The sequence below is a fragment of the Tursiops truncatus genome, chromosome 16, assembly GCF_011762595.2.
Source record: "Tursiops truncatus isolate mTurTru1 chromosome 16, mTurTru1.mat.Y, whole genome shotgun sequence".
NCBI classification, from domain to species: Eukaryota; Metazoa; Chordata; class Mammalia; order Artiodactyla; family Delphinidae; genus Tursiops; species Tursiops truncatus.
The window spans coordinates 59,752,327-59,777,826 of NC_047049.1; the positions used below are offsets into that span (position 1 = coordinate 59,752,327).

The 25,500-nt window shown below is 52.8% G+C and overlaps 1 protein-coding gene across 6 annotated transcripts in view; it reads left to right on the top strand.

The window, feature by feature from the left end:
* Positions 1-7: 7 nt before the first annotated feature.
* The window catches only part of LOC141276679 (uncharacterized), a 43,785-nt gene continuing 18,292 nt past the window's right edge, over positions 8-25,500 (top strand). The window contains exons 1-8 of one of the 6 annotated variants that reach the window (XM_073793501.1): positions 8-847; positions 1,589-3,831; positions 5,002-5,186; positions 5,462-5,575; positions 8,023-8,113; positions 14,614-14,707; positions 17,572-17,761; positions 18,380-18,719. In XM_073793501.1, coding sequence (XP_073649602.1) covers positions 5,074-5,186; positions 5,462-5,575; positions 8,023-8,113; positions 14,614-14,707; positions 17,572-17,761; positions 18,380-18,395 — 618 coding nt within the window. In that variant the 5' untranslated portion in view covers positions 8-847; positions 1,589-3,831; positions 5,002-5,073 and the 3' untranslated portion in view covers positions 18,396-18,719. Of the gene's footprint in view, positions 848-1,588; positions 5,187-5,461; positions 5,576-8,022; positions 8,114-14,613; positions 14,708-17,571; positions 17,762-18,379; positions 18,720-25,500 lie in introns of all 6 variants that reach the window. The other 5 variants (XM_073793502.1, XM_073793504.1, XM_073793499.1 and 2 more) reach the window with 5 other exon arrangements.

Consider the following 25,500-nt stretch of genomic DNA (forward strand, 5'->3'; position numbering starts at 1 on the left):
ACCCGGCCTTCTCTTGCACGTTGGATAAAGGATGCACCTGAACCAGAAGGGTTTTCTTATGGTCACCCTCAAATGAGGATTTTTCTCCAAACAGCAGTTGCTGCCAGGGCAAGGGAGGGAGGTTTTATTTATTCCCACAGTTTATACTGGGCCTTTTGGAATTACCGTTTTTCCCAAATTTTCCTCTGGTGGTGGGTGTGTCATTGAGCCTGCCATCCTCCAAAGCCTTACTACCCCAAGCTGCCAGCCAGGAGGGGATCACTACCCTCCCAGAGCTTCTCTTCGCTCTTTTTATAAAAGTCCCCCAACAAATAGGATTCTTGCTGGGAAAAGGAGCTTGGTTGAGGAGAAATGTCAAATACGGTTTTTAAACAAGGTCCTGCCCTGTGATGAAGCGCCCTTCCCCCCCCCCCCCCCCCCCCGCCCCCGCCCAAGGAGATGCTCAGAACTGGATGTGGGTGAGAGCGCCCTGCCCATGGTGGCCCTGGTGCTCGGCTCCCACCACCCCAACCCTCTGGTCTCAGTAGATGTCCCTAGACGGGCTGAGCCATGTGCAATAAGAACATAGATCCTAATGGATCCACTGAGAAGCTGTATTTCTTGAAATAGAATTCTGAAATTGTATATCTATAAATATATGTTTATTATGTGATTGGTTGGCCTTGGTGGGTCTGTGTTGAGCAAGGGGGTTGAGCTGCGTGGGGAGCAGGGCACAAGCACCTGTTGCTGCTGACTCCAGCCCATACCACCGGGAGTTTTGGTGGCAAGCCTGAATGTCCCCTCGCCCCAGCTGACAGCCGCTTCAGTCACAAGTGTTGTTCCAGGGCTGACTCCATCCCCGCAAAGGGTAAGAGGCTCAATTAGGCCAGGGCCCTGGGGTCCCTGACGCCAGTCCCGGGTGGGCAGCCTGGGCCACGATCACAGCCCCTGCCTCCCCTTGGTCCTGCTCCCTCCCTTCCATCCCTCTGATTCCATCAGGCCTGCTGTGAGCCCAGCAGATTTCCCTTCTCCCCAGCCCGGAGCTCGAGCCCACCCTGGCCCAGAGCAGGGGAAAAGTTCTCCAAGTTTCTTTCCGTCTCTGGCTGCACAGCCTTCCCAGCCACCCTCCTCCCCCAGAGGGCTGGAGAAGTTCGAAATATGGCAGCCCAAGTAGGACTTTACGTGAATGGAGCAGCAGATCTGCCCGGGCCTCCCAGAGACAGGGCACAGCAGCCCTGACTGGTGGCCCCAGGCCCCTCCTGCTGCCGCTCCAGCCAAAGACAGGCAGGCTGCCCGGTGGTGCCACTGCAGCCCGGGAGCTCATTGGCTGCCCCCACCCGGGTCACTGCAGCCTGCCCAGCCTGGTCTGCGAGCTGCCACTTGTTGGCTGCACTTGGCAGGGGCGTTGCCAGCCGCCCCCATTAACCCACCCGAACCCCCTGCCCTCGGCTGTGTGGCTCTGTGAGCCAAAAGGGGTGGGACAGACGCCGTCGACTGTTTGCTGCAAAAAAGAGCCTTTGACAAGCGTCCCCACCCACTGTCAGGTGGCAAAACAAGCGCCTAGTCCATCCAGGCTCCTGGGATCAGCCAGCTTATCTCCTTGTCCCAGGCTGCCCCCAGGTCTCGAGAAAGGAACTGCTCCAAGGGGCAAGGAACACACACCCCAGCCTGACTGTAACCTCATCCCTGCCCCGAGTTCCCTGGGCAGGGTCACCTGGTTGTTGAGGGCAGGCGCACAGACAGATTCAGGTAAATAGACTTGACACGGTGTCGGCTCTGGAGCAGCTCAGAATCCTTACCAAAGGTCACACCATGTGATTTGAGCAAGTCTGCCCATTTCCCAGAGCAGCAAACTGAGGTCTGGGGTAGGGAAGGTGATGCCCAAGGGTCTCCATGAAGCTGTGCATATCTTTGGGGTCTATGTGGCAGAGCAATCATTCTGAAAACATTTGCTGTCCTCGAGGGGATCAAACCCACTCGTGCCAAGTAGTGTCAGGAGTCCTGAGTTCAGAAGGGTGGGAAAGGGGGGAAAGACCACACTAAGGAAATGGACTTAATCTGAGGGGCTGGAGCTGGGGCCGGGCTGCCCATATGAGCCATGCACTCTCTCTCTCAATGACAAAGGCGTCCACCCTGCTATGCAGGGCGGCTTCCCTGAGCTGGAGTCACACCCCAGAGGCAGTGTGGTGGATCAGTTGGGTGTCAGTGTGGACCCCACAGCCCAGCTGCCTCCTGGGCTGATCCACAGACTAGCTGGGTGGTCTTGGGTGTGTCACTTAAGCTCCCTCTCTCTCAGTGGCCTCATCTTCAAAATGCAGGGAATAAAACCACCTACTTCACTGGGTTATTTTGAGGAGTAAAAGTTATCACATATACACACTTTAAAAGAAACAGTCTGGTACATAGGAAGATCTATTTAAGTGTTGTTATTCATTCTCAGTCAAAGATTAACTGAGCACTAACTGGGTGTCAAATCCCACTCCAGACACCGAAACCACAAAGGTGGCTGAGACTCGGGCTGCCCTGGAGGAACTACCGGCCGGTTAGGTGAACCGGCGTTCAGCAGACCCCAGTGGGCAGAGGACTGTGACGGCAACAAACCTGGGAGCATGGAGGTGCGAGCGGCTCTGGCTGGGGACTCTCGGTAAAGAAACTGGCATCTGTGAAGGAGGTGAGAGTGTGGGCAGAGCCTCGGGTGGGGTGAGTCCTCTGGCTAGAGGGGACAGTGTGGGCAAAGTCCTGAAGCTGGGTAAGTACAGGAGGGACCGCATTCAGGGAACAATGCGTATGCCAGGTCCCCAATCTATAATTGTCACCTCACAAGGTACACCCAGTGGCCTTGGGCAGAGAAAGAACTTCACTGGGAATGAATGAACAAGAGACCCTGAGCCTCCCGAATCCTGGCTGTCCCCTGTCCACTCTGTTCAGCATTCAGCAAGCGTGTCTGAGCCTTTCTTGGTGCTGGGCCCTGCCCTCAGAGACAGCCCTGTAAGGCCAGCCATGCGGGAGGCGGGCAGGGGAGTGGGGACAGAGGTTGGCAAAGCTGGAGGGCTAGGCCGTGGCATTCACACTGTTCCCCCTGTCCCCCCGACCCTCATGGAGGGATGTTTCACCAGGAACAGAGCCCAGGCTTCCTGTTACTTCCAATAGCCCCACAGCTGTTTGGGCAGGAAATAAAGGTCCAGGGCCCAGACAGGACAAGGGGTGCGAGGGGCATCTCTAGGACCCCCATGGCCAAACAGCCCTCCCAGAGCCCAGGAGTTGGGGCTTTGCTTGGGAGAAGAGTGGGGAGTCTGACTGCCACACCCTGTTTACCCCATTCTCCCCTTTCCCTTCATTAATTTAGTCTAAACAAAGTCCCAGGGAGGGCCTGGCTGCCTTCTGTAGCTCTGACTCGGGCTGGAGTTTTCCTTGGGGAGGACGGGGTACACTTCTCCAGTGGAGCTGGTACTCGTAAGGCCAAGAGGTCAGGCTTAGGGCCTTCAGGGACTCTGGTCAGCACTCCCACTACCTTAACTGGACGGACTGTCGCCATTTTTCTGATGGACACAGTGAAGGGGCCCAAGAGACAGGCACCCAAATAGTGCAGGAGGATGCTGACGATCTCTTTACAGGTAAGGGAAGTGGAGGCCGGAAGGATGGAGTGAGGTCCTTTTCCTGTCTCCAGGTGACCTGCAGGCCCTCACACTCTGACCTCACTGCCCGACGCAGCTCCTTCTGCCCGGAGCCTCCCTGTGGCTCCGCCACTGTCCTCTGGGAGGCCTGCCTGTGTTCCCACAGCCTGGGCCTGCCCTGCCCTCTCACTGAAGGTGCTCATGCAGTTCTTGGAAGAAGGCTTCACAGCCTGAAGAGGCAAGGGCCTGTCCACTTGTTCAGCGCTGCAGTCCTGGGGCCTGGACACAGTGGGGCCTCCATGAACACTGCTGAGGAAGAAAGGGGCACCCCCCAGCACTGAGACACCTTTCTGACGGCCACTTGTGGCTGTCCCTCTGCAGCTTTCTCCACCTTGCATACCCTGCCCAGCGTCACCCTGTAGGTAGCTTTGTAGCCATAAACCCACATGCAGGACCAGGGACATTTCTGTCAAACTTGACAGGCTCCAATGAGGACGAGCATCCAGCTGGACGGATAGCATATGTGAACCAGGCTCCTGTGAGATAAGCACTGAGTGAGGCCTCTCCCTTTTCCCCACCTCATGGGGGAAGCAGAGTCCTGCTGAAAATGCCCACCACTTCTTCTCTCCCTGAGGGGGGATGGCTGTACCAGGGGCTAGTATGAGAATCATAAACAGTGCTCATCCTCGAGGGGACCTCCGACGGCTGTCCAAAGTGTTCCCCACCCCTAATGGGTGGAAGAGGATGTGTTCTCCAGTGCTCAGGCTGGTGTCAGTTGGCACCACCCACGCCTGGACACAGACCCAGTTCTGTCCCTGGGCTGCCCCAGTGCTGCCCTGGCCACAGGCCTCAGGGTCACCGCTGGCAGACTTTGCTACCTGCTGGTCACCAACCCAGGGCCCCGGGTGCTGAGGATGGCATCCTGGGCCCTGTGTGTCAGACAGCCTCCCACAGTGCCACACGGGTAGCAGCTGTTTCCATGGCGTTCAGGCTGTGAGCCCCAGGCTCACACAGCATGGGGGGGGGCGGTTCTTGGGGCCATTTCTCTTGGGACTGCAAGGGGCCTCAGTCTCCTTCTGGTCCCTTCTCAGCACTGAAGCACTGGGCACAGAGTCCAGAGATCAGGTTTCAAGCCTCAGCTGTAAAGGACATTTGTATTGTATTTCATTTGTATCATTTAAAATTTTTTGTTACAATTAGCATCATTGCACAGACCTCACCTGTTGAGTCCTTAATGTCAGCCTCTGTCACCCGTAGGACCTATGGGCTGTTAGCCTGACTGGGGTGGGCTTCGTACAAACAGGGCCTCACCCCGGGGCCCCAGGACTGGAGCCTGGGGTTCACGCATGGGGGCGGGATCCAGGCCGTGGGATGGAGTTGTGTGACCCACATCTGTTTGTATTATTAGCTCAGGAGCTGGCAGGCCGTGGCGGCGGTAACACAATTCGAGGAACTGTTGACTCCGCTCTGGCCCCTCCCCATGCCTGCTGTCGTGAGAGCCAGAGAAGACAGCGTGAGGACTGCACGTCCCTCCAGGGCACTGCTAATGTCAGCGTTGACGGGGGCCTCCCCAGGGGCCTTGGGTGACCCCGGGTCAGCTGCCTGGCCTCTGGCATCCTCCCGTACCCGTTTGTGCAGTCCCAGCTTCTGCGGTCCTGGCGACCCCTCCTCCTCCTGCCCTCCCTCCTCTCCTTGCCCCTCTCTGACTTCAGCAGGGAAGGTGATGGGTGGAGTGGGGGTAACCCTAACTGTTCGGTAAGCTGGGAGGAATGACTGCCCCAGACCCCCAGGATGAGGACAAAAGTTTTCCCTCTTTCCTGCCTTCCTCATACATTCCTACCTCCTCTTTCTGTCATTGGTGCCTGCAGGTGCCAGCATCCTGGGGATAAGCTAGGGAAAGCCTGGGCCTTGGCCAGGTGCCCAGACTGTGGCTCCAGGGAAGGACCTGGCTTCCTGGCTACGTGCCCAGCTCTGCACCCCAGGTAGGGGGATCTTGAGACAATCTCCCAAGATCCGTGTCCCATGGGATTCTCAGGCCTCTCCTGCAGGCTGTCAGGGGGCACATGAGATGAGGTCATGGAAGTCCTTCACAAGCCCAGAAGTGCCCCACAAGGTTAGCTGTGGCGTAGGTTTTGGTCCTGTAACTTCCCTGAGACAGGACCAGGGGCCTGTGGGCCCACTGAACTCTGTAACAAAGGCTGAAACAGACCTCAGTGTCAGCAGGAACCAGGAGTTAGAGAATTTAGTAGACGGTGCCAAGTGCTGGGCTTGGGGTCTAATTCTGGGCTACCTAGAGAGGGAAACAAGGACACCTTTGCCATCGAGGCACAAATAATAAAAGTGTTAGAAATGGCAGGCACCCCAAAGGAGGGTCTCATACTGTGTCCCCCTGAGCCCTTGGGCCCCCGGGGGTGCGAGGGTGAAGGTGAGAGGGGGCCAGCAGCCCTGCTCGTGTTTCAGTCACCCACTGAAAAACAAACGTTTAGTCCAGTTGGACCTTTGATTGGAGAAGAGGTTCTACTACAAAAATAAATATTGAAAAACCAGGGACCTCATCTAACCCCACAGTTTCACCAGTGAGGAAACTGAGGCCCAGAAAAGAGAAGTGGTTAGCCTCAGGCTGCCCAGCTCAGTTGTGTCAGAGCCGCTGCCTAGGCCAGTCACTCCTGGTCTGTGGAAAAGAGCCAAGACCCCGAGGATGACGAGGACAATGGCAAAGCGGGGTCCCCCCATCAAGGTCTGGGCTTCAGCCACAGCTCCTTTAATATGACCCCTGAGGTGAGGCCTCAGGTCCAGGAGCCGTGTTGACCAGATGCTGATCTGGGCTGGAGAGGAGGGCAAAGGCCCACTTCCCCGACCAGCTGAGAGCTCTGCGGGCTGTCAGCCCCAGCAAGGCCTCTCCAACTAACCAACTACCCCAGCCCCAACTTTCCAGCCTGCCACCCACTGCCCCAGGCATTCTCTCAGAGTCCTTACTGCAAGTAGCTGGGGCAGGCAGACAGGTGCCCCTCTCCCCGATTTTACAGTTGACGGAGGCGCCTAGCGGTAAGTGGGCCCGGAACCCGAGCCTCCCCAGTGCCAACCCTGTGCTCTTGTCATTACTTCCTGCTCTTCCCAGTGTCTTTCCCCAGCACCCCTCCTCCCCCAACACCGGCTCTGCTCACCCTTGCCCTCAGCCCTGTGCTGACTGGCCCAACCTTCCCCTCGTTGGCTTTAGCAAGGAGAGGCACCCCGACCAAGGTGCTGCCCGGGTCTCAGCCTGTGCAGAGCTCCCAGCCTTTCGCACAGCCCAGGCCCAGTCCCTCCCCTTGGAGGTGGACTTCTGTTCACCATCCCCTGACTGCAGAGAGGGCTCAGGCCAGGAACTTGGTCCTCCAGCCATGACTGGGTGAGACTAGGCCAGGACATCCAAACAAGCTCCCAACACCTGCCCTTTCCCCAGGATACAGACCATACTCAGTGCCAGGGCAACCAACAGTCTCGGCTTACCCAGAATTCTCCTGCTTGGCACTGAAAGTCCCAGGAAATTCCTCAGACCCGGGCAAGCTGGGACAACTGGGCACCCTACTCAGCACACACACACCCAGGGTCTTTGTGCCTTCCCCGTCCCCTACTGAGCCGGGTCTTTCTTCATTCTATACCCCTGGTCTCCACTGAGGCTAATGAGTGGGACCATGGTCAGTCCACTCAAACTGTCTGGCCCCCTCAGACTGGGCTGGGGCCTAGCACAGACCCAGAGTCTGCTAAGGTGAGCAGAGGGTCCACAACCTGCTGGAGGTGTCCTGCCCCAGGCCCTGTGAGATAAATAGCAGAGGGAGCCCACGAAAAGCCTGGTGGGATCCTGGGCCTTGATCCCAACCCAGCTTTATCCTCAGGGTGGGGGGCAGGCCACTCTGGGGTGACCCCAGGTGGGGCAGTCCTAGAGCTGGAGCCAGGCAGGGCCTGCCTGGGGCTCACTGAGGCAGCCTCTACCTGTCTAGGCTTGAGGTGAGTCATTTCCTCCCCCAGCTGGTATGAGGCTGGGAGGGGGAGGGAGGGGATGTTATCTAAAAATAGCAGGGCCCAGCCTTAGACATACCCAAAGAGCTTCTCCTGGGGCGGGGGGGGGGGGGGGAGGAGCTGACACCAGCTGTGGCCCCAGCCAGATGCCTGCACTGAGCCGAGGAGGAAGATGGCCCTGAGACCCCCGCCCCCCACCCCTTCCCAGGCTCAGCTAGGGCGCTGAGGTGTGGAGGAAGCATCTGAAAGGCTGAGACAGAAGGAATGTCGGGATGGGGTAGGAGCTTGAGGAGAAGAGAGGCCTCAAGCAGACACGGCCTGGGAAGGGCCGGGGGCTCTGTGACTCGGCAGGCTTGGCCCTGGCTGGGGCTGGCAGAGACAGCAGCGACTGGATCACCAGCCTGGGTTTCCCTCCACATCATCCCCACAGGACCACGTTCGTGCCACACCCCCACCCACACAACAGAGACGCACTCGGAGACAGAGACGCACTCGGAGCCACACAGACACAGCTGGCCCATGTGAGTCACTTCCCTCCTAAGAGGACTCGTCCCTAGCTAAGCGGGACTCAACTTCTCTGGTCAGCAGCATAGACTGAGGACCCACTGCGTGCTTGAGCCACAGCCTGGGAGACAAGGAAGCAATAATTATGACTGTCCCTGGCCTTGGGGACACCTTAAGAGGCCCACTCAGGAAGGGGCAGGACAACACACAGAGCAGAAACACAACAGGTAGGGAGGGCCCTGTGTGGCGGGACAATCTGGAGTCAGGTTTAAATCCTGGCCCTGCCATTTTCTAGCCATGTGACCTGAGACAAGTTATTTGACCTCTTCCTGCCTCGGTTTTCTCATCTGTATAATGGAGGTCATATAAGGCCTCCGTCACATGTCAAATACAGTATTGTCTATAAAGTCCCCCAGCAAACAGACCTCTTTCCATTAAAGCTCATGGCATGAGGCTATCAACTTAATAAAACACTACAGATTTCAGTACACATTTCTAACCCAAAGACCCAAGATGATAATATTCCAGCTGCGATAGGTTAAGGTGAGGAGCAGTGAGGTAAAAAACCTGCATTTTACAACAATAGCAATGGCCACTGTTATGAACACTTCATATTTACCTCATTATCTCTTATCCTCACAACAGCCTCATACAGCAGGCATTACTGTCCCCATTTTATGTGTGGAAAGTGGAGGCCCAAAGACAGTGAGTAACTTGTTCCATCCACATCATACAGGTAGCAAATGGTAGAGACCAGGTTTGGACCCACTCTTTTTTTTTTTTGGGGCTGTGGCTTGTGGGATCTTAGTTCCCGACCAGGAAATGAACCCAGGCCCTCAGCAGTGAGAGTGTGGAGTCCTAACTGCTGGACCGCCAGGGGATTCCCTGGACCCACTCTGAGTCCAAATTTCTTGTGCCTCATGGGGTGTAAGTGGGGGTCTGCTATGTCTGGAGTTGGCTGAAGGTCCACTGATCTCTGACTTTTGGGGGAGGGGGCCCTTGGACACTAGCCTGGGGTGACTAGACTATGCCAAGCCTTTGGGGGCTGCCTTCTTCCGTCTTACCTCCCTCACCCTGAGCCCTCACCTAGAAACACAGTGTGTACTCTGCCCTCTCTCGGGGTTACCACTTTTACTGCTTACAGTAGCCCAGCGAGGGAAATGCCACGACTCCCACTTGACAGAAAGGGCAGACAGATCAAAGGGATCATGAACCTTTGGTGGTCACAGAGCTGGGGGTGGCAGAGTCTAGACCTAGTGCTCTCCCCTCGAACTCCTAGGCTGAGGCTCTGTCCCGGAACCCCAGCTGTCTGATGTCGGGGAGGAGCAGGAATTCCTCTGCTCTCCCAGGCTCTTTTTTTTTTTTTTTCCCCAGGCTCTTTATACCTTCCCCAAACCATCTCTGTTCCCACTCTCTGTACTGCACGTAAAACCCAAACCTTGCATCAGTCAGTGGCCCCTGGCTCCAGTAAGAGCCTTTTTCTGTGTCTGTGGGCTTTCCCCACCCTTGTCTGAGTCATCCTCTGCTGGTTCCAGGAGACTGGAGAGAGGAGGCCTCTTATCCAGACAGTACAGATGGAGAGACTGAGGCAGGAAGTGACTTACTGCAATGAGTCAGGGGCCAGAGCTGGCCACAGTCCAGGCTGGGAGGCTACAGGTGTAGCTGGCAGGGCCTGAGGTGCCACATACTCAAAAAAGAGTTTTTAATGCAGTGTAGTAGGCACAGATATCAAGAGATTTGTGTTGTAGGCCCTGGGTGAGGAGAGGCGGGGTGATATGGCAGAAAAGATGAACATGATACAGGAAAGCAAAAAAAAAAAAAAAAACCCAGAAGCCCAGTCTTGCCCGTTACAGACTCCCTGAGCTCAGCTGGGGCGTGTAGCTCAGTTTTCTCCCCTATAAAAATCATCATGGGGCTTCCCTGGTGGCGCAGTGGTTGGGAGTCCGCCTGCCGATGTAGGGGACACGGGTTCGTGCCCCGGTCCGGGAAGGTCCCACATGCCGCGGAGCGGCTGGGCCCGTGGGCCATGGCCGCTGAGCCTGCGCGTCCGGAGCCTGTGCTCCGCAACGGGAGAGGCCACAACAGTGAGAGGCCCACGTACCGCAAAAAAAAAAAAAAAAAAAAAAAATCATCATGGTTATCCTTTATTGGATGAGTCCTAATGATCGTTCCGGCTTAACACTTTATAGACACTGTCTTATTTAATTCCTACCACAATGCAGTGAGGTTGTACTATCATCAGCCCCATTCGACAGATGACTTATCTGAAGCTCAGAGAAGTTAAGCAACTTCCTCCAAAACACAGCGCTTGTTCCAACAAGCATAGGACAACAAATCTAGGGGCTGAGTTAGAATAGCTCTCCAAATACAGTGGGGCAGATGGGCCCCCGCGCGTGCGGCGCCCACGTGGAGCTGCCCAGGCGTGTGGGCGGGTTGGCACCAGGAACTGGTGTGTCTGTCAGCGTAGTGCGGCGGTGGAGGGACCAGCGCGGAGGAGAATACCAACAGCCCGGGGATGATGAGCCAGGGCTTCCGGGAGGCTGGGGGGATTCGAGCAACCCTGCCCGGGCCGTGCGCCCGCGCATGCCCACGCGTGCGCTCAGGACGCGGCGTAGAGAGCTTCCAGCGCGGCTCCCCCCACCTCCCGGAGCCCAGCACAGGTGGCCGAGAGAGCAGGGAGCCGGGAGGGGGTTAGGTGCTGCCGGCGGCTCCCGCCAGCGCCCTCCCCTCCGCCCCAGCCCCCGCTCCGCACGGGCCCAGCCGCACGTTGCCGGCGATTGCCTCATCAGGCCGCTGCAGCTCGTGCCCTCCCGCACGTGGCGCACACTGCACACCCAGCGCACCGGGCTGACCCCGGCCTTGTCCCTCCCCGTCCACCGGCCCAGACCACCGCCAGCCCCAGCGGCCCATTCACCGGGCAGGTGCCGGCGCTTCGTCCCAGACACCTTTGATGGCTGCCCTTTGCTCCGTCTGGTCCGAGCGGACAAATGAGGGAAATTGAGTAAGCCAGTTTAGCAAGGCAGGAAACTCCTGGCCGCTTTGTTACGCGTGATTTTTCAACAACTTTTCGGGGCGGGAGGGGGTGGCGCAGGGAGAATTTCTAGATTGAAGATGATGGGGAACTCATGCAGGTCTCTGGGGCTGTGAGTATCCTCCAGGCTGGCCTTACTGCCCTGTACCTCCCAGGCCAGGCACAGTGCTTGACACCCGTGAGCGCTCCACAAATTCTCTTTAAAATGCATTTTCTCACCCTCCTCCTGCTTTTGAGTGGCTGCCAGAAAGAATGCACAGGTGAGAGAGGGTGGGGTTTAGGGCTGGAGCCGAAGGCAATTGGGGCCTTAGGTTCTGCCTTTGGCATGGGTTTGCTGTTTCACTTGGGCAAATCCCTTGATCTCTCTGGACCACATTTCTCAGGGGGACTCAGCAATAAGGTAACATGCCTGGCCCTGAAGCTCAGGACAGGCTTTGAACTCGTAGCAAGCAGGAAGAGGAACCTTCCATTTGAAGCAGAGATTTCCTCTCGAACATTAATATTCTCCTGGGTCTTTCTAGGCAGGAGCCCTCAGTATTCTGTGTCTAGACTCAGTGACATGAGTGGCTCTGTTGCTTAGAGAATCAAGTCCAAATTCGTTGGCTTGGTATTCAAGTCTTTCTCTCATGAATTCACCCAGCCTGTCTAGCCTCACCGCAACTACACCCCTGCACTGTAGCCTTAGGAGGAATCTCAGACTTCCCCAAACATACCACACACACGGACAGCTCTGCCCTTTCTCACATTGTTCCCTCCACCCAGAATGCTCTTCCCTACACTCCTCAAATGACTGGCTCCTTCTAATATAGATCTCCGTTGAAATGTCCCCACCCCAGAGAGGTCTCTCTCAAGTGCCCAGTGAAGCAGGGGCCCTGTTATTCCCTCTAGAGCTACCTGTTTCTTCCCTCCTTAGCTCTTACCGCGTCTTGGGATTAGAAGTTTATCTCTCCACTGGGCTGAAAGGTCTGTGAGGGAGAGACCACGTCCATTTTCTTTGTTTTTTATTTTTTAAAATTTATTTATTTACTTTTGGCTGCCTTGGGTCTTCATTGCTGCGTGCGGGCTTTCTCTAGTTGCAGCGAGGGGGGCTACTCTTTGTTGTGGTGTGCAGGCTTCTCACTGCAGTGGCTCTCTTGTTGTGGAGCACAGGCTCTAGAGTGCAGGGGCTTCAGTAGATGTGGCGTGTGGGCTCAGTAGTTGTGGCACGTGGGCTCTAGAGCACAGGCTTAGTAGTTGTGGCACATGGGCTTAGTCGCCCCACGGCATGTGGGATCTTCCCGGACCAGGGCTGGAACCCGTGTCCCCTGCATTGGCAGGCAGATTCTTAACCACTGCACCACTGGGGAAGTCCACCACATCCATTTTCTTCATCTCCATATACCCAGCACTGATCAAGGTGCCTGGCACATAGTAAGAGATTAATAAATATTTATGGAAAGGAAGAAAGGGTGGATGATTGATTAGCAAAAACACTGAGAACAGCCTAAATGTCCATCAGTAGAGGACTGCTATTGCAAATGATGGTACAGCCATATGGTGGACACTATGCAGCCATTAGATCAATATATACCCACGTGGAAGAGTGTTCCTGATGCCTTGAGAAGTGAAGAAAGGAAGTCAGTCCCTTTCTAATTAAAGGAATCAGAGCATGTATATAGATAAAGGCATAGATATGTCTGTAAACATAAGAAAATGTCAAGACGGCACACATCAACCTAAGTACCCCTGAGGAGCAGGATATAGACATTGTCACAGTTTATTATGTATCTAGAACCTTGCTTAGACATCATCTCCTCTGAGTCCTCTCTGATCCTTCCTTTGTGTTGGAGGGGCTGCCTCGGAGCATGCAGCCAGGTGCTCCAAAGCAAGGCCTGACGCTTCTTCCTCAGCATTCAGTCCAGAGGCCATGAGTGTGTGCGGGCAGCTGGGACAGGGGACAGCAGCTCCTCTGCGTGCATGAGTTTGTCCGCACGGGCAGGTGAAAGCAGAGCTGGTGAGGACAATGGCCATAGCAGGACTGACAATAGGCAGCCCATCGTGACCTGCCAGGTGACATCACTGCAGGTGGCCTTGGGCTATCAGAAGAGCCAAAATGTGGCGGGAAGCCTGACCTTCATGCAGGGGGGCCCGGCCGGCTCAGTTCCAGATTTGGGACGGTCAGCCTCGGCTGTGGGAGGTGCACAGGGCAGCTTCTCACTGCCCGCCGGGTGCCTCGGAGTCGAGAAGCGTCAGATGCAGCTTGATGAGAGCAAAAGCCCTTCTGCAGCCTGCCCACTTGTCCCTGTCTGTCCCACAGCAGCTCCCACGAGGCCTGGAACAACACAGTTCAGACCAACTGGGCCAGGGGAGAGGAAGGAAGAGTGGCAAAGGGCTCAGGGTCAGATGTCTGAGTTTCTGTTCCCACGGGTGCCTCTCATTATGCTTGTCAGGAAGCGGAAAAGAGTGCAGACCTTCGCCTTCACTTTGTTTTGCATCTCAACCCAGTCTCTCTTCCCCTGCCTGTCTCAGAAAAGGTTCCCCACCTGGAAAATCACGGGGTGGTGAGAGGTGGACCCTCCATCTGGAGTCACCTAGTTTCCAGCGGTTTCAGGTCCACACCTACCAGCCAGCCGTGTGACCCTGGACGACTGGCTTCGCCCCCCTGTGCCTCGGTTTCCCTAGTAAACTAGGTAACACGTGGCAAGTGTTTAGAAGTGGGCCTCATACACGTAGGTGTATCTGTTATCTACATGTGTTTGCTATTATCTGTCTGTCTGGGGTAATAACAGTACCTACTTTACTGAGCTGTTGTGAGGACTAAATTAGATAATGCATGTCAGGTGCTTTGTGTTAAGCGTTTACTTGTTTTACTAAAGATAACAAGATGGAAGTACAGATCTTGGTCCCAGAGATGCGGCGGGCGGGGGTGGGGATTGGCGTGGTGGCTGCTTGTGACTTACTGGGAACAGCGTGCAGGCCCTTCAGTGGCCCAGGCAGCCACGTTGGTTCGGTGTTGTTACCGTGCTGGGTGTTGCTGAGTTGTCCAGTTAGTCGTCTGCCTGCTCCCTCAAACCCATTTAAACCAGCTCCGTCTGGCCTAGCTTTCCCAACACACCATCCTGGCAGCTTTCATGGGCCCAGAGCACTGGGCAAAGTGTCAGGCCTGCTGCAAAATATGTTGGAACTTTATCTGACCCCTGGCTCCCATCCCATCCAGAAATACATTGGCTGGAACTTGCAGGCAAGCTGGAGCAAGCCTGGGGGCTGGAGGAGAAGGCAGTTCTGAATCACAAACCAGATATTCCCCCCACACCCTCCATCTTTGTTGACCCCCCTTTTTATTTGCACGGTTCTATGGATTAATGCTGTTCCTAGTTATGAAGCAGGCTTTAAAACTGAAGGCTTAATCCTGAGCCCTGGATTTGCACAGAAGGGAAAGAAAGAAGACCGTGCCCCCCCAAACTCAGGGAAGTTCACTGAAGAATTTTCCTCTTTTTCTTCTTTCAGTGTTGCTTTGCGGCAGCCTTTTGGGAGGCCAGGATGACCCTCTGGGCCGCCATCTGGAACTCCCCAGAAAGAGCCTGTGACAATGGCAGCACTGGTAAGCACGCCACCCTGGCACCTGGCCAGCAGTGGAGGAGGTGGTGCTCAGTCTGGGAGTCTCCACCCCGGTCAAGGTCAGGTCGCGCTACCCTCCCCACCCAGCTCCCTTTGGCGACTCCCCCCAGGGAGGTCCCCAGACCAAACAGGTCTTCCTGCAGGTACTCCTCAAAAGGCCACTGTCTTAGAATAGAAGGAATTCCAGGAGTGCCCCACCCCAAGCATGCATTGGAGCTTTCATAGAGCTAGCTTGCTAGCCAAAGGAAACGAGAAAAAGAAACATGAATGTGTGGGGCCTGAAGGATTCTAGATGTTAGTTTAATTTTCAGCTCCAAAATTTCCCATTACACAGGTCATACTGTCAAGACCCTAAGCCTCACAGATTTGGAATTCGTTAGATTCAGAAGTTTTGAAAAATCAGCCTGGTCAAATTAGAGCACCGACTGGGTATGAGATGATATTATAGAACAACTGGTTTTCTCAGGTTTGAGAATCACCGTGTGATTATATAGAACAGCTTATTCCTAGGAAACTCATGCTGAAATATTTGGAGCTGAAACATCATGATGCCAGCAACTTCTTTTCAAGTGGTTCACCAAAAAAACGTGATACAGATAAAGCAAATGTGGCAAAAGGGTTAACAATCATTGCATCTAGGTGGAGGGTATGTAGGTGTTTATTGTGCTATTGTTGCAACTTTTCTATTTGTTTGAAGAACTTCTCTGTAAAAAAAGGGAAACATTTAAATAAAATAAGCTATTCACATGCAAAACAAGACAATACAGAATTCAGCCTGCTCTAGCTGAATTTCACCTCCTCTCTGAGGATAGAAGTAGTAAAAACAAGATGGTGTCCAGGATTGCAGAGTTGAGCCAACCAAAGAGAACCAATTATTTTTAAAGAGTTTATTAAGTACTTGTCTGGAAACAGTACTGGTCGTTAAAAATCCTTTTAGTTCATGGCCAGAGGAGGACTCATTTTGGAAAATGGGAGAGTCCAGCCCTTTTAGCTTATTGGCATCAGATGTAACACAAGTCAAGAAACACATCTTTTTTTTTTTTTTTTTTTTATCTATTTGGTTGCGCTGGGTGTTAGTTGTGGCACACGGGCTCCTAGCTGCGGCATGCATGTGGGATCTAGTTCCCTGACCGGGGATGGACCCCGGGGCTCCCTGCATTGGGAGTGCGGAATCTTATCCAGTACGCCACCAGGGAAGTCCCTCAAGAAACACATCTTGAAGACTTACTATGAGCATAGCCCTGATATGTCACCAAAGGTGTTTTTCCCCTGCCTATAATCTGGTATTGAGTACAAGGTAGCCGCACTTTCTCATCGTGGTTGTCGTGGGCTGAACTGTGTCCCCCACAAAACTCCTGTGTTGAAGTCTTAACACTTAGTACCTCAGAAGGTGACCTTATTGAAGAATAGGGTAATTGCAGATGTCTTTAGTTGAGATGAGGTCAATAGGGTGGACTCTATCCAATCTGACTGGTGTCCTTATAAAAAGGGGAAATTTGGGCACACGGAGAGAGCCACATATACACAGGAAGAACACCATGTGAAGATAAAGGCAGAGATTGGAGTGCCGCTTCTACAAGCCAAGGGAAGCCAAAGATTGCCAGCAAACCATCAGAAGCTAGGAGCAAGGCACGGAATAGATTCTTCTTCACAGCCTTCAGGGGGAATCAACGCTATCGATACCTTTAGACTTCTAGCCTCCAGAACTGTGAGACAATACATTGCTGTAATTGGCCACCCAGTTTGTGGTAATTTGTGGTAGGCTGTTATGGCAGCCCTAACCAACCAACGCAGTGGTAAAATGAACACGTCATAAAATTTGCTGTATTAACCATTTTAAAAGTGTGCAGTTTAGTGAATGAAGGGGATTCACATTATTGGGTCGCCATTTTTTGTTTTTAGCTAGGGAAAAACCCAAGACTGTGGGAAAGTTGGAAGCCCAAGTTCCATATCAGCTTCTGTTTAGCTGAGTGACCTGTTTCATCATGTGTGCAGTGAAGAGGCAGGCAGGTGACTTCCTGCTCTGATGCTATCATTGCCCGTGTGGAGAAATTATAATAGTAATAATAGCTCACAGCTTATTGAGCAATTATTGTGTTCCAGGACCATGCTAAGGGGTTTTTTTTTTTTTTTTTTTTTTTTTTTGCGGTACGCGGGCCTCTCACTGTTGCGGCCTCTCCCATTGCGGAGCACAGGCTCCGGATGCGCAGGCTCAGTGGCCATGGCTCACGGGCCCAGCCGCTCCACAGCATGTGGGATCTTCCCGGACCGGGGCACGAACCCGTGTCCCCTGCATCGGCAGGCGGACCCTCAACCACTGCGCCACCAGGGAAGCCCCATGCTAAGGGCTTTACAAGGATTATCACTCTTGATATCACAATAACTTTATCAGGGAGGTATCATTAGTCCCATTTTACAGATGGGGAAATCGAACCTCAAAAAGATTAAGTGCTTGATTTTGACAGCCCTGGGATTTGAAAGAAGCTCATGACCACTGTGCATACTGCCTTCTAGCTCTTTTGGCTGCACTAGCCTAGGAGAAAATTAAAAGCATAAGGTACTGATCAGATTGAAACATAGTTTATGTTTATGCCAAATCAGCCAACTGCCCTAGAGCCCCCATTGCACACGCTGTCACACACCAACCCAGCTCTCTCATGTCCCTGTGTTCTTGGGGAGGGACTCTGAAGAGTCCAAGAATTCTGAATTCCAACTTGACTTTCCAGGTCATTCTGAAGGTTTATATATGGAGGTAGGAAAATAAAACATTTTATTTGACAGCTTCTTAGCTTGACTTGCACATTTTGGATAGCTAGACATGTGGTATGTGGGTTTCCATTTGTGCAGTGCCCCGAAGGATAGAGGCAGCTCCGTTACCATGGTTCCCCCGAGCCAACAGATCTCCAGTGGCCTCCCAGTGGCAGCCGGAGCTTGGGACTCTCTCAGAGTCAAAAGGAGAAGCCATAACCTCTGAGCATGAACCAGGCCAGGATCTGCCCTCCAGCAGTTTCACCTGTTTCCATCAAGGGGCAGGAAGGTACGTTGCTACAGCGTGGGGCGAAGCCCAGCTCACCCACAGGGCCTGACTTACTGCTTCACCCGCTGCAGAGGCTGCTTCTCTGTAACGCACACCCACCTGCTCAGCCCAGGTCCGCCTCGGTTCTCTAATCACATTTGTTTTCTATATCCCTCTAAAAAAACCACCTCTCTGTTTCCCACAATAGAAAAGGCTAGAGCAGGTTCGCTGGCCAAGGAGAAGGAAAGACAAGGTTGAAGAGACAAGACAGAAAGGGTCCTGGAGAAGACAACAGGGTGGTGGGGAACACAGGGAGAGGGCCGGGGGCCCTCAGCCTCCGGGGGCAAGCGAGAGAGCAGGAGAAGATGAGTAAGCTGGAGGGCTCAGCGCGGCAGACTGGGCCTGCTGGGAAGAGCAGCTGTGCCTGATGGAAGGAGTGGGGGAGGGGAGGGGAGGGGGAGGGGGCGGCTTAGCGAGGCCCCCCCGGCAGCCTCTTGGGTGGACTGCAGCCCCACCACAGAGCCCCAGTGGAAACACTGACTCCAGCTTAAGGGTTGACCGAGGAGATGAGAGGAGGTGGAAAGTGGCTAAAAAGCCCAAGTTTGGCTGTCGCCCCGTTCAAATGCCTTTCTTCCACAGCACCCTGCAGCTGTGACCACACTGATGGGCTTCCAAAGCACGATGGTAACCTGTTCCCCGTGCCCCTCTCGGCAGGCCAGGCAGTTGTTAAACCCGTTTCACCAGCGAGGACATGAGAAGTGGACAGGTGATGTGCCTCACTCAAGGTCACATGGCCAGGAAGGTGTGAACATAAGGTGAGGCCAGCAGCCGGACGTGGGAAAGGAAAACCAGTGGCCAGATTCCAGCGAGGATACACAGCGCTCGTCATCACCGCCATCAGAGCTCCCAGTGACTGAGCACTTCCTGGTTGCCTGTGCTCTCGCCCAACCCCCTGAGCCTATGGGAAAAGGCCTTTAAGGTAATTATTATCCCCATTCTACAGATGAGGTGTCTGATGTCCAGCGAGGTTAAGTCCATTGCCCAAGGTCACACAGCTGCAAGTGATGAGATTGACAGCCCAGGTCAGAGGGCAGAGTGTGTGCTGGCCTGGTCCACAAGTGTGAGCCTCTGCTATGAGTACACATGAGAAAAACCCACAGAGAACACATATGCGAGACAGAGGGCCTGATTCCAAGCAGCGGGGAACAGCTGTGTTGGCAGGAGGGGGTGAGAATGTGTGTGTGAGCGCAGCTTTGACAGCAGCCAACAGCGCGTGGGAGTGTGTTGACAGCAGGGTGTGGGATGGCAGCGCCATCGCCATGTGTGTTTCTGCTGGCAGCGGAATGTTCTGGTCTGTGTTGATAAACAACAGTTTGGGCAGGCGCGAGGCTGGAGCAGGGACAGAAGAGAAGCACTGGGGGTGGGTAAAGGCGGGGGGGAGGGGGTGTGCCCGGGGTGATGGTGACCCAAGCCTGCAGCTCCCCGAACGAGGGGCCTCAGGGTGGCGGCTGTCGTTTTGTCGGTTGACCTCATTGGGTGCACAGTCTGGGTGTGGATCCCTCTGCAAACCACCTGATGCCCATAAACATGAAAAACAGGAGCGGGGGACACACTGTGAGGAAGAGAGCGTTCTTCCTGGGTTGGTAGTGGCACCGATGGAGGTTTAATCAACAGCTGAGGCCAGTGTAAACACACCACGATTTCTGTGGCTAGGCAAATTCCTCAAAAGTCAGCTTCTTGGAAGAAGGGGCACCCCCGAGACCATCCCGGGTCATGACTGTAACTGGAGCCCCTGCATCTCACCCTCGCCTCCTGGCAGACACAGGTGTAGGCCTGCAAGCAAGGGCATCTCAGCTTGGGAGTCACTGCATGAGAGACTTCCCGGGGCTTGGCCCCAACCCCATCACTGCCCTGGCAGGTCCTCCCATCAGAATGCCCCTCTGCTTGCTCCGTCTCCATTAGCTGAACTGTATGCTACCTCCAAGACCCTAGGTATTCCTCACCTCCTCCTGGATGCCTTCCAAACCATCCGGAGGGCCTTAGAACGGCCTCTTTCAGAACCCCAACTGCTCTTGTTGCCAGGGCCTCTCACACAGGCCTCACCATGTGGATGTCGCCTAAACCTGTGCTCTGTGCGGGGCACTGAACTGGGCAAAAACAGGAGGCTATGAAGACCCCTGAAGCCCCAGTAGCCGCCCTCAGGAATCTTACAGCTCAGTTGGGGTGCACAGAGGGAAAAAACAGGAATGAGGGTGTGAAAGGCTGAGTGAGGGCACACAGTAAATGTGGTGGGATATCAACAAAGACAGCCAGCACTCCTGATCTGGAAGGGGGTGCAGTTAACACACAGGGGTGAGGGGGTAGCCCTGCCCAGGTAGTTTCAGCTCCTCAAGTTCAGGGATCTTCTGAAGCCAACACATGTTCAGGGATCTTCTGAAGCCAACACATGGCATCTGCTAAATCAATGCCTGGGGTTCCATGATTGAAAGCGTCCCAACCACACTCTGAAATCGTTGTTTGGGAACTGGAGGCTCCCCCACCGCCCCCTGCCCTCCGCAGGGTTGGAGGAAGGAAGCTTTGGCCTGGCCATGCTAGTGGAGGAGGCTGACGCTGCCCTTCCCTGGTCTGCTGGCTGCCGCCTTCCTGCCAAGGGCCTCTTATTCCCCAGGGTCGGTTATCTGTACCCGACTTGCTGCCATGTCCTGGCCCTTCTTGTCCTCCAAAGTTCCCAGCTCCTGATCACCCCAGAGGCCAGGGCAGAGAGAAACAACTTAGACTGAGGCTCCTGGTGGCTAATCACAGACACATTCGCCCTCCTTGTCTCAGGCTGTTCTCTTGTAGAAGTTCAGCAAAACCATGTCCCTCAGTTCTCCTCATGCGGCCCTGTTAAGAGGCAGACCTGCTTTCCTCTGTACACCCAAATGGAGTTACTCTTGGCTTTAATTTCCTAACAGGACCAACCTTACCAAACACAGTGGCTGGCTGCATCTATGTTTCCATTTGAACAATGTCAGAAGGGCCCTTACCCCAAAACATCTTCCCCACTGGCCCATGGAGGTTTCTGAAGTTGCACTATTAGTCCGATATTCAGGAGACCTTATAAAACTATGATTCGTGTGTACTTTAAAATGGTTAAAATGATAAATTTTATGTTATGTGTATTGTACCATGAAAAAAAAATTTTGGAAGGATGTGCTCTAAACTGTCAACAGCACTGTTTTCTAGATGATAGAAATTTGGGTAATTTTGGGACTTCCCTGGTGGTCCAGTGTGTAAGACTCCGCACTCCTGATGCAGGGGGCCTGGGTTCGATCCCTGGTCGGGGAACTAGATCCCACATGCATGCCGCAACTAAGAAGCCCGCATGCCACAACTAAGACCTGGCATAGCTAAATAAATAAATATTTTTTAAAAATGAACCCATGTCACTAAAAAAAAAAGAAATTTGGGTAATTTTACCTTCATTTTTATACTTTTCTATATTATTTGCTATTTTTAAACAACTGGGCATATACTATTTGATTAGAAAGGAAGATAGGGATTCTCTGGTGGCTCAGTGGTTAAGAATCTGCCTGCCAATGCAGAGGACACGGGTTCTATCCCTGTTCCGGGAGGATCCCACATGCCGCAGAGCAACTAAACCTGTGTGCCACAACTACTGAGCCTGCGCTCTAGAGCCTGCGAGCCACAACTACTGAGCCCACGTGCCACAACTACTGAAGGCCACACCCCTAGAGCCCGTGCTCCGCAACAAGAGAAGCCACTGCAATGAGAAGTCCATGCACCACAGCTAGAGAAAAGCCTGTGTGCAGCGATGGACCCAGTGCAGCCAAAAATAAAATAAATAATTTTTTTTAAAAAAAGAAAGGACAATAATACCCTCTTTGTTTTGAGAAATAAATACTATGACTTTCAAAAATAAATAATACAATTCATCCCCTGGAGAGGCAACACCTTAAGTTAGTATGTGTCTAACTTTTCAGATCAGGGAGTTTTGAAAAGGATCCCCTAGAGAGGATTGAAGAAATGCGGGTTCCCTGGCTCAGGTGGCCAAGCAGCCCCGGTGGTTCTGAGAACAGCCAGGCCTTCAACTCCCAGCCTTGGAGATGTGTTCTGGGAGCTGCCAGAGCAGTGGGAAGGGAAGGGGGCGAGCTAATGCCCTGCCACCCTGACCTGCTGTTGCTGACACTCCCTCACAAGGCAGGGCCAAGACAAGGTGTTCCCAGTTCCTTTAAGTGGGAGCCTCCACATGCCTTTCCTTGTTTAATAGATGCTTTGGGGAAACATGCACCCAATCTCTGGGCCTGGATGAGGCCTGGAGAGGTCATTCAGTCCATCCTCCTGCCTCTAGGCAGCACTGGCATGATCCCAGCTGGGCAAGCCTTGTTTTGAGGAGTTGGGAAGTTGGGCATTCCAGACCCTTCCTTGCTCAGTCATTCTCGTGTCTAAACATTTCTAGCCAGGAAGTCCTTCATCATGTCTAATCCAAACTCTCTACTCCATGAGTTGCCATCCTGTGGCTCTTGTGGGTCTGGTTGGAGACAGAAAAATGCCTCTTGCTTCCCTGCCTTCTCCAGGTCAGGAGCCACTAGACCCTTGAATCAGGACCAAAATCCTAACTGGCTGTGTGACCCTAAGCAAGTCACTACTACTCTTTTTTTTTTTTTTTTTAATGTTGAGCCTTCTTTTAATTAATTTATTTTTTATTTTTGGCTGTGTTGGGTCTTCGTATCTGTGTGAGGGCTTTCTCTACTTGTGGCAAGCGGGGGCCACTCTTCATCGCGGTGCGCGGGCCTCCCACAGTCGTGGCCTCTCTTGTTGCAGAGCACAGGCTCCAGACGCGCAGGCTCAGTAGTTGTGGCTCACGGACCTAGTTGTTCCGCGGCATGTGGGATCTTCCCAGACCAGGGCTCGAACCTGTGTCCCCTGCATTAGCAGATTCTCAACCACTGTGCCACCAGGGAAGCCCACTACTACTCTTTGAGCTTCAGTTTCCTCACCTGTAAAATGGGGCCAATGACGTCCATAGTGCAGGAACTTAGAGACTGAATGAGACTGCAAATGCAGATGCATGGAAGAGGCATACAACTTGCTGCTAACATGAGGCTATAATTATTATTTATAATAATAACCACCCATCCTGGCTGAACCATTGTACAAAATCATTTCCACTGTGGTGGTACACAGGGTAATTTTAGGTGATACAAAAACAAGTATTTTAAATTAAAATTTAATGTGTGTTAGAAAAAAATGAAACTGACACATCAAATCCAGGATTTCACAAATATTATTGCTTAGAACAAGGGCAAGTTAAAACAACAACAATGACAATAACAACAACTGAACATTGTTTTAAAGAAAAACTATTAAGTAAATAATACTCTGGGTAGCACAAGGTTAGGGCAGAAATCATAAAGGTGGTGTAAGAAATGCTGGCTGAGGGGAGACAGCAAAGCGGGGAAAGGAGGCTGGTTCTTGAGAGTGGGCAAGAGTTGCTGAGTCTGGGGAGGGCTGAGAAGGGATGTCCCAGAGGACAGGAGGAGACACCTGTTGAGCGGATGTTGAGCATCCTGCCCACAGATGCAGCCCTTTCTGGGTTCTGGAACAGTCTGTCTCCCCCAGAGCTGGGCTGTTACCAACTCCAGCAAGGCTGGTGGGCAGGCAGGGTTAGGATTTCCTGCCCATATTCATGGTCGCCAAGGCTCAGTGCCCTGTCTGCATCCAGCTGTCCCCTCCAGGGGGAATTGGACAACTCAAATCCCACCCTTGAATCCCTCCTGCAACATTGCCCATCCATGGTTTGCAAGCCTGCAGTGTGGAACTCAGCCAGTGACTGGAAACCACAACTTCCCCAATGGATCCCCCTCTTCCACGCTCAACGTGGGGTTCGGCAAAGATGCCCTGGCAAAAAAGGTCCTCTGAGACCTGCTGTGTGCCAGGTCCCTGTCTGGGCACCAGGGACACAGAGTGAAAGAAGCCCCTGCCTTCCAGGGGCTCATAGCCAAGCCAGGGAGACCCGCCTCTCACAGCCATTTCAGAGGTTTTGGAGGAAACAGTCCCCTCTGCCTGGGGGTCCTCAGCCTCCCAGCACCAGACATTCTATTGGAAGAGGACACCACCTCCCTTTGCCCCTGGGAAGAGGCTCCAGGCCCCTCATTTATCTTCCATCTCCCAGGCCCAGGACTGAGCATTGTAATGCTTCCTCTTGAGCTGGGGTTTTTCAGGCCCCGGGGGTGTGTATATGGATGGGTTCTCTGGAGCTTGAGAGCCCTCTATGAGACAATAAAATGTTTGTGTTTTCATTTTGGAATAATCTAAAAAAAATCAATATAAACATATTCTATATCATCTGGATGCCTTGCTTACAGCCGATTATGTGAGCACAAAATTTTGGTATCTACCTTTGCATTGATGTTTATGGAAAGCAGTCTTTTTTCTTTTTAAAGTAGAAGCTACGTGCAGAAAAATATACAAAGCTGAAGTATAGAGCTGGATGAATTTTCACAAAGAGAACACATCTGTGAAAGCAACACTCAGATCAAGAAACACAATATTATTACTGTCCCCTGGACACCCTCCTTAAGACCTTCCACACTCCCCAGAGGTAACCACTATCCTGACTCCTTTGAACTTGATATAAGTGGGTCATATAGAATGACTCTTTGGTCCCTGGCCTCTTTCTCTCAACCTGATACCATGAATTTCATCCACGTTGTTGGCGTATAGCCGTAGTTGACAGTGGTTAGCTTCTAATCCAGTGTTTCTCAAAGTGGGATTTTCAGAAGTGGTTCTGGAGGGTCTATGACTCTACCATTTGGAGAAAAACAAATGTGGGTACCTGCTGGTTCAGAAGGGTATTGAAACAGCCAACTGCAGGGCACACAGTCCTGTCCTGGGCATTCACTCCACAGCCTAGGTCCTGTCGCAGTCCTCCTGACTTGTGGTTTCCCCATGCATCAGGCTCGCCCAGGCCTCTAGGTCTTTGGAGATGTTGTTCCTTCTGCCTGGGACTCCCTTCCCTTGCTCATTTGCCTGGCAAAGGCCTACGTGTCTTGTGACCTCTGAAAGGCTGCCTCCTCTGTGAGGTCTCCCCTGGCTTTGCTGGGCAGGCTCAGGCACCCCTTCTCTTGTGAGGCCTCTGTGTTCTGTCCAGGTTGTCCCTGCAGCATTTATTCACACTTGTGCGGTCCTTGAAGGTCTGTCTCTCTGTTTGACTGTGGGCTGCTTCTTCTTCCTCTTTTTCGTATTAATTGAAGTATAGTTGATTTACAATGTTGTGTTAGTTTCTGGTATACAACAAAGTGATTCAGTTATTCATACATATACATATTCTTTTCCATTATGGTTTATTACAGGATATTAAATACAGTTCCCTGTGCTATACAGTAGAATCTTGTTGTTTATCTATTTTATATATAGTAGTTTGTATCTGCTAATCCCAAACTCCTAATTTATCCCTCCCCACCCTTTCCCCTTTGGTAACTGTAAGCTTGTTAGTTCTATGTCTGTGAGTCTGTTTTTGTTTTGTAAATAAGTTCACTTGTATCATTTTTTTTAGATTCCACATATAAGTGATATCATATGGTATTTGTCTTTCTCTTTCTGATTTACTTCACTTAGTATGATAATCTCTAGGTCCATCCATGTTGCTGCAAATGGCATTATTTCATTCTTTTTAATGGCTGAGCAGTATTCCATTGTGTCTATATACCACATCTTTATCCATTCATCTGTCAATGGACATTTAGGTTGCTTCCTTG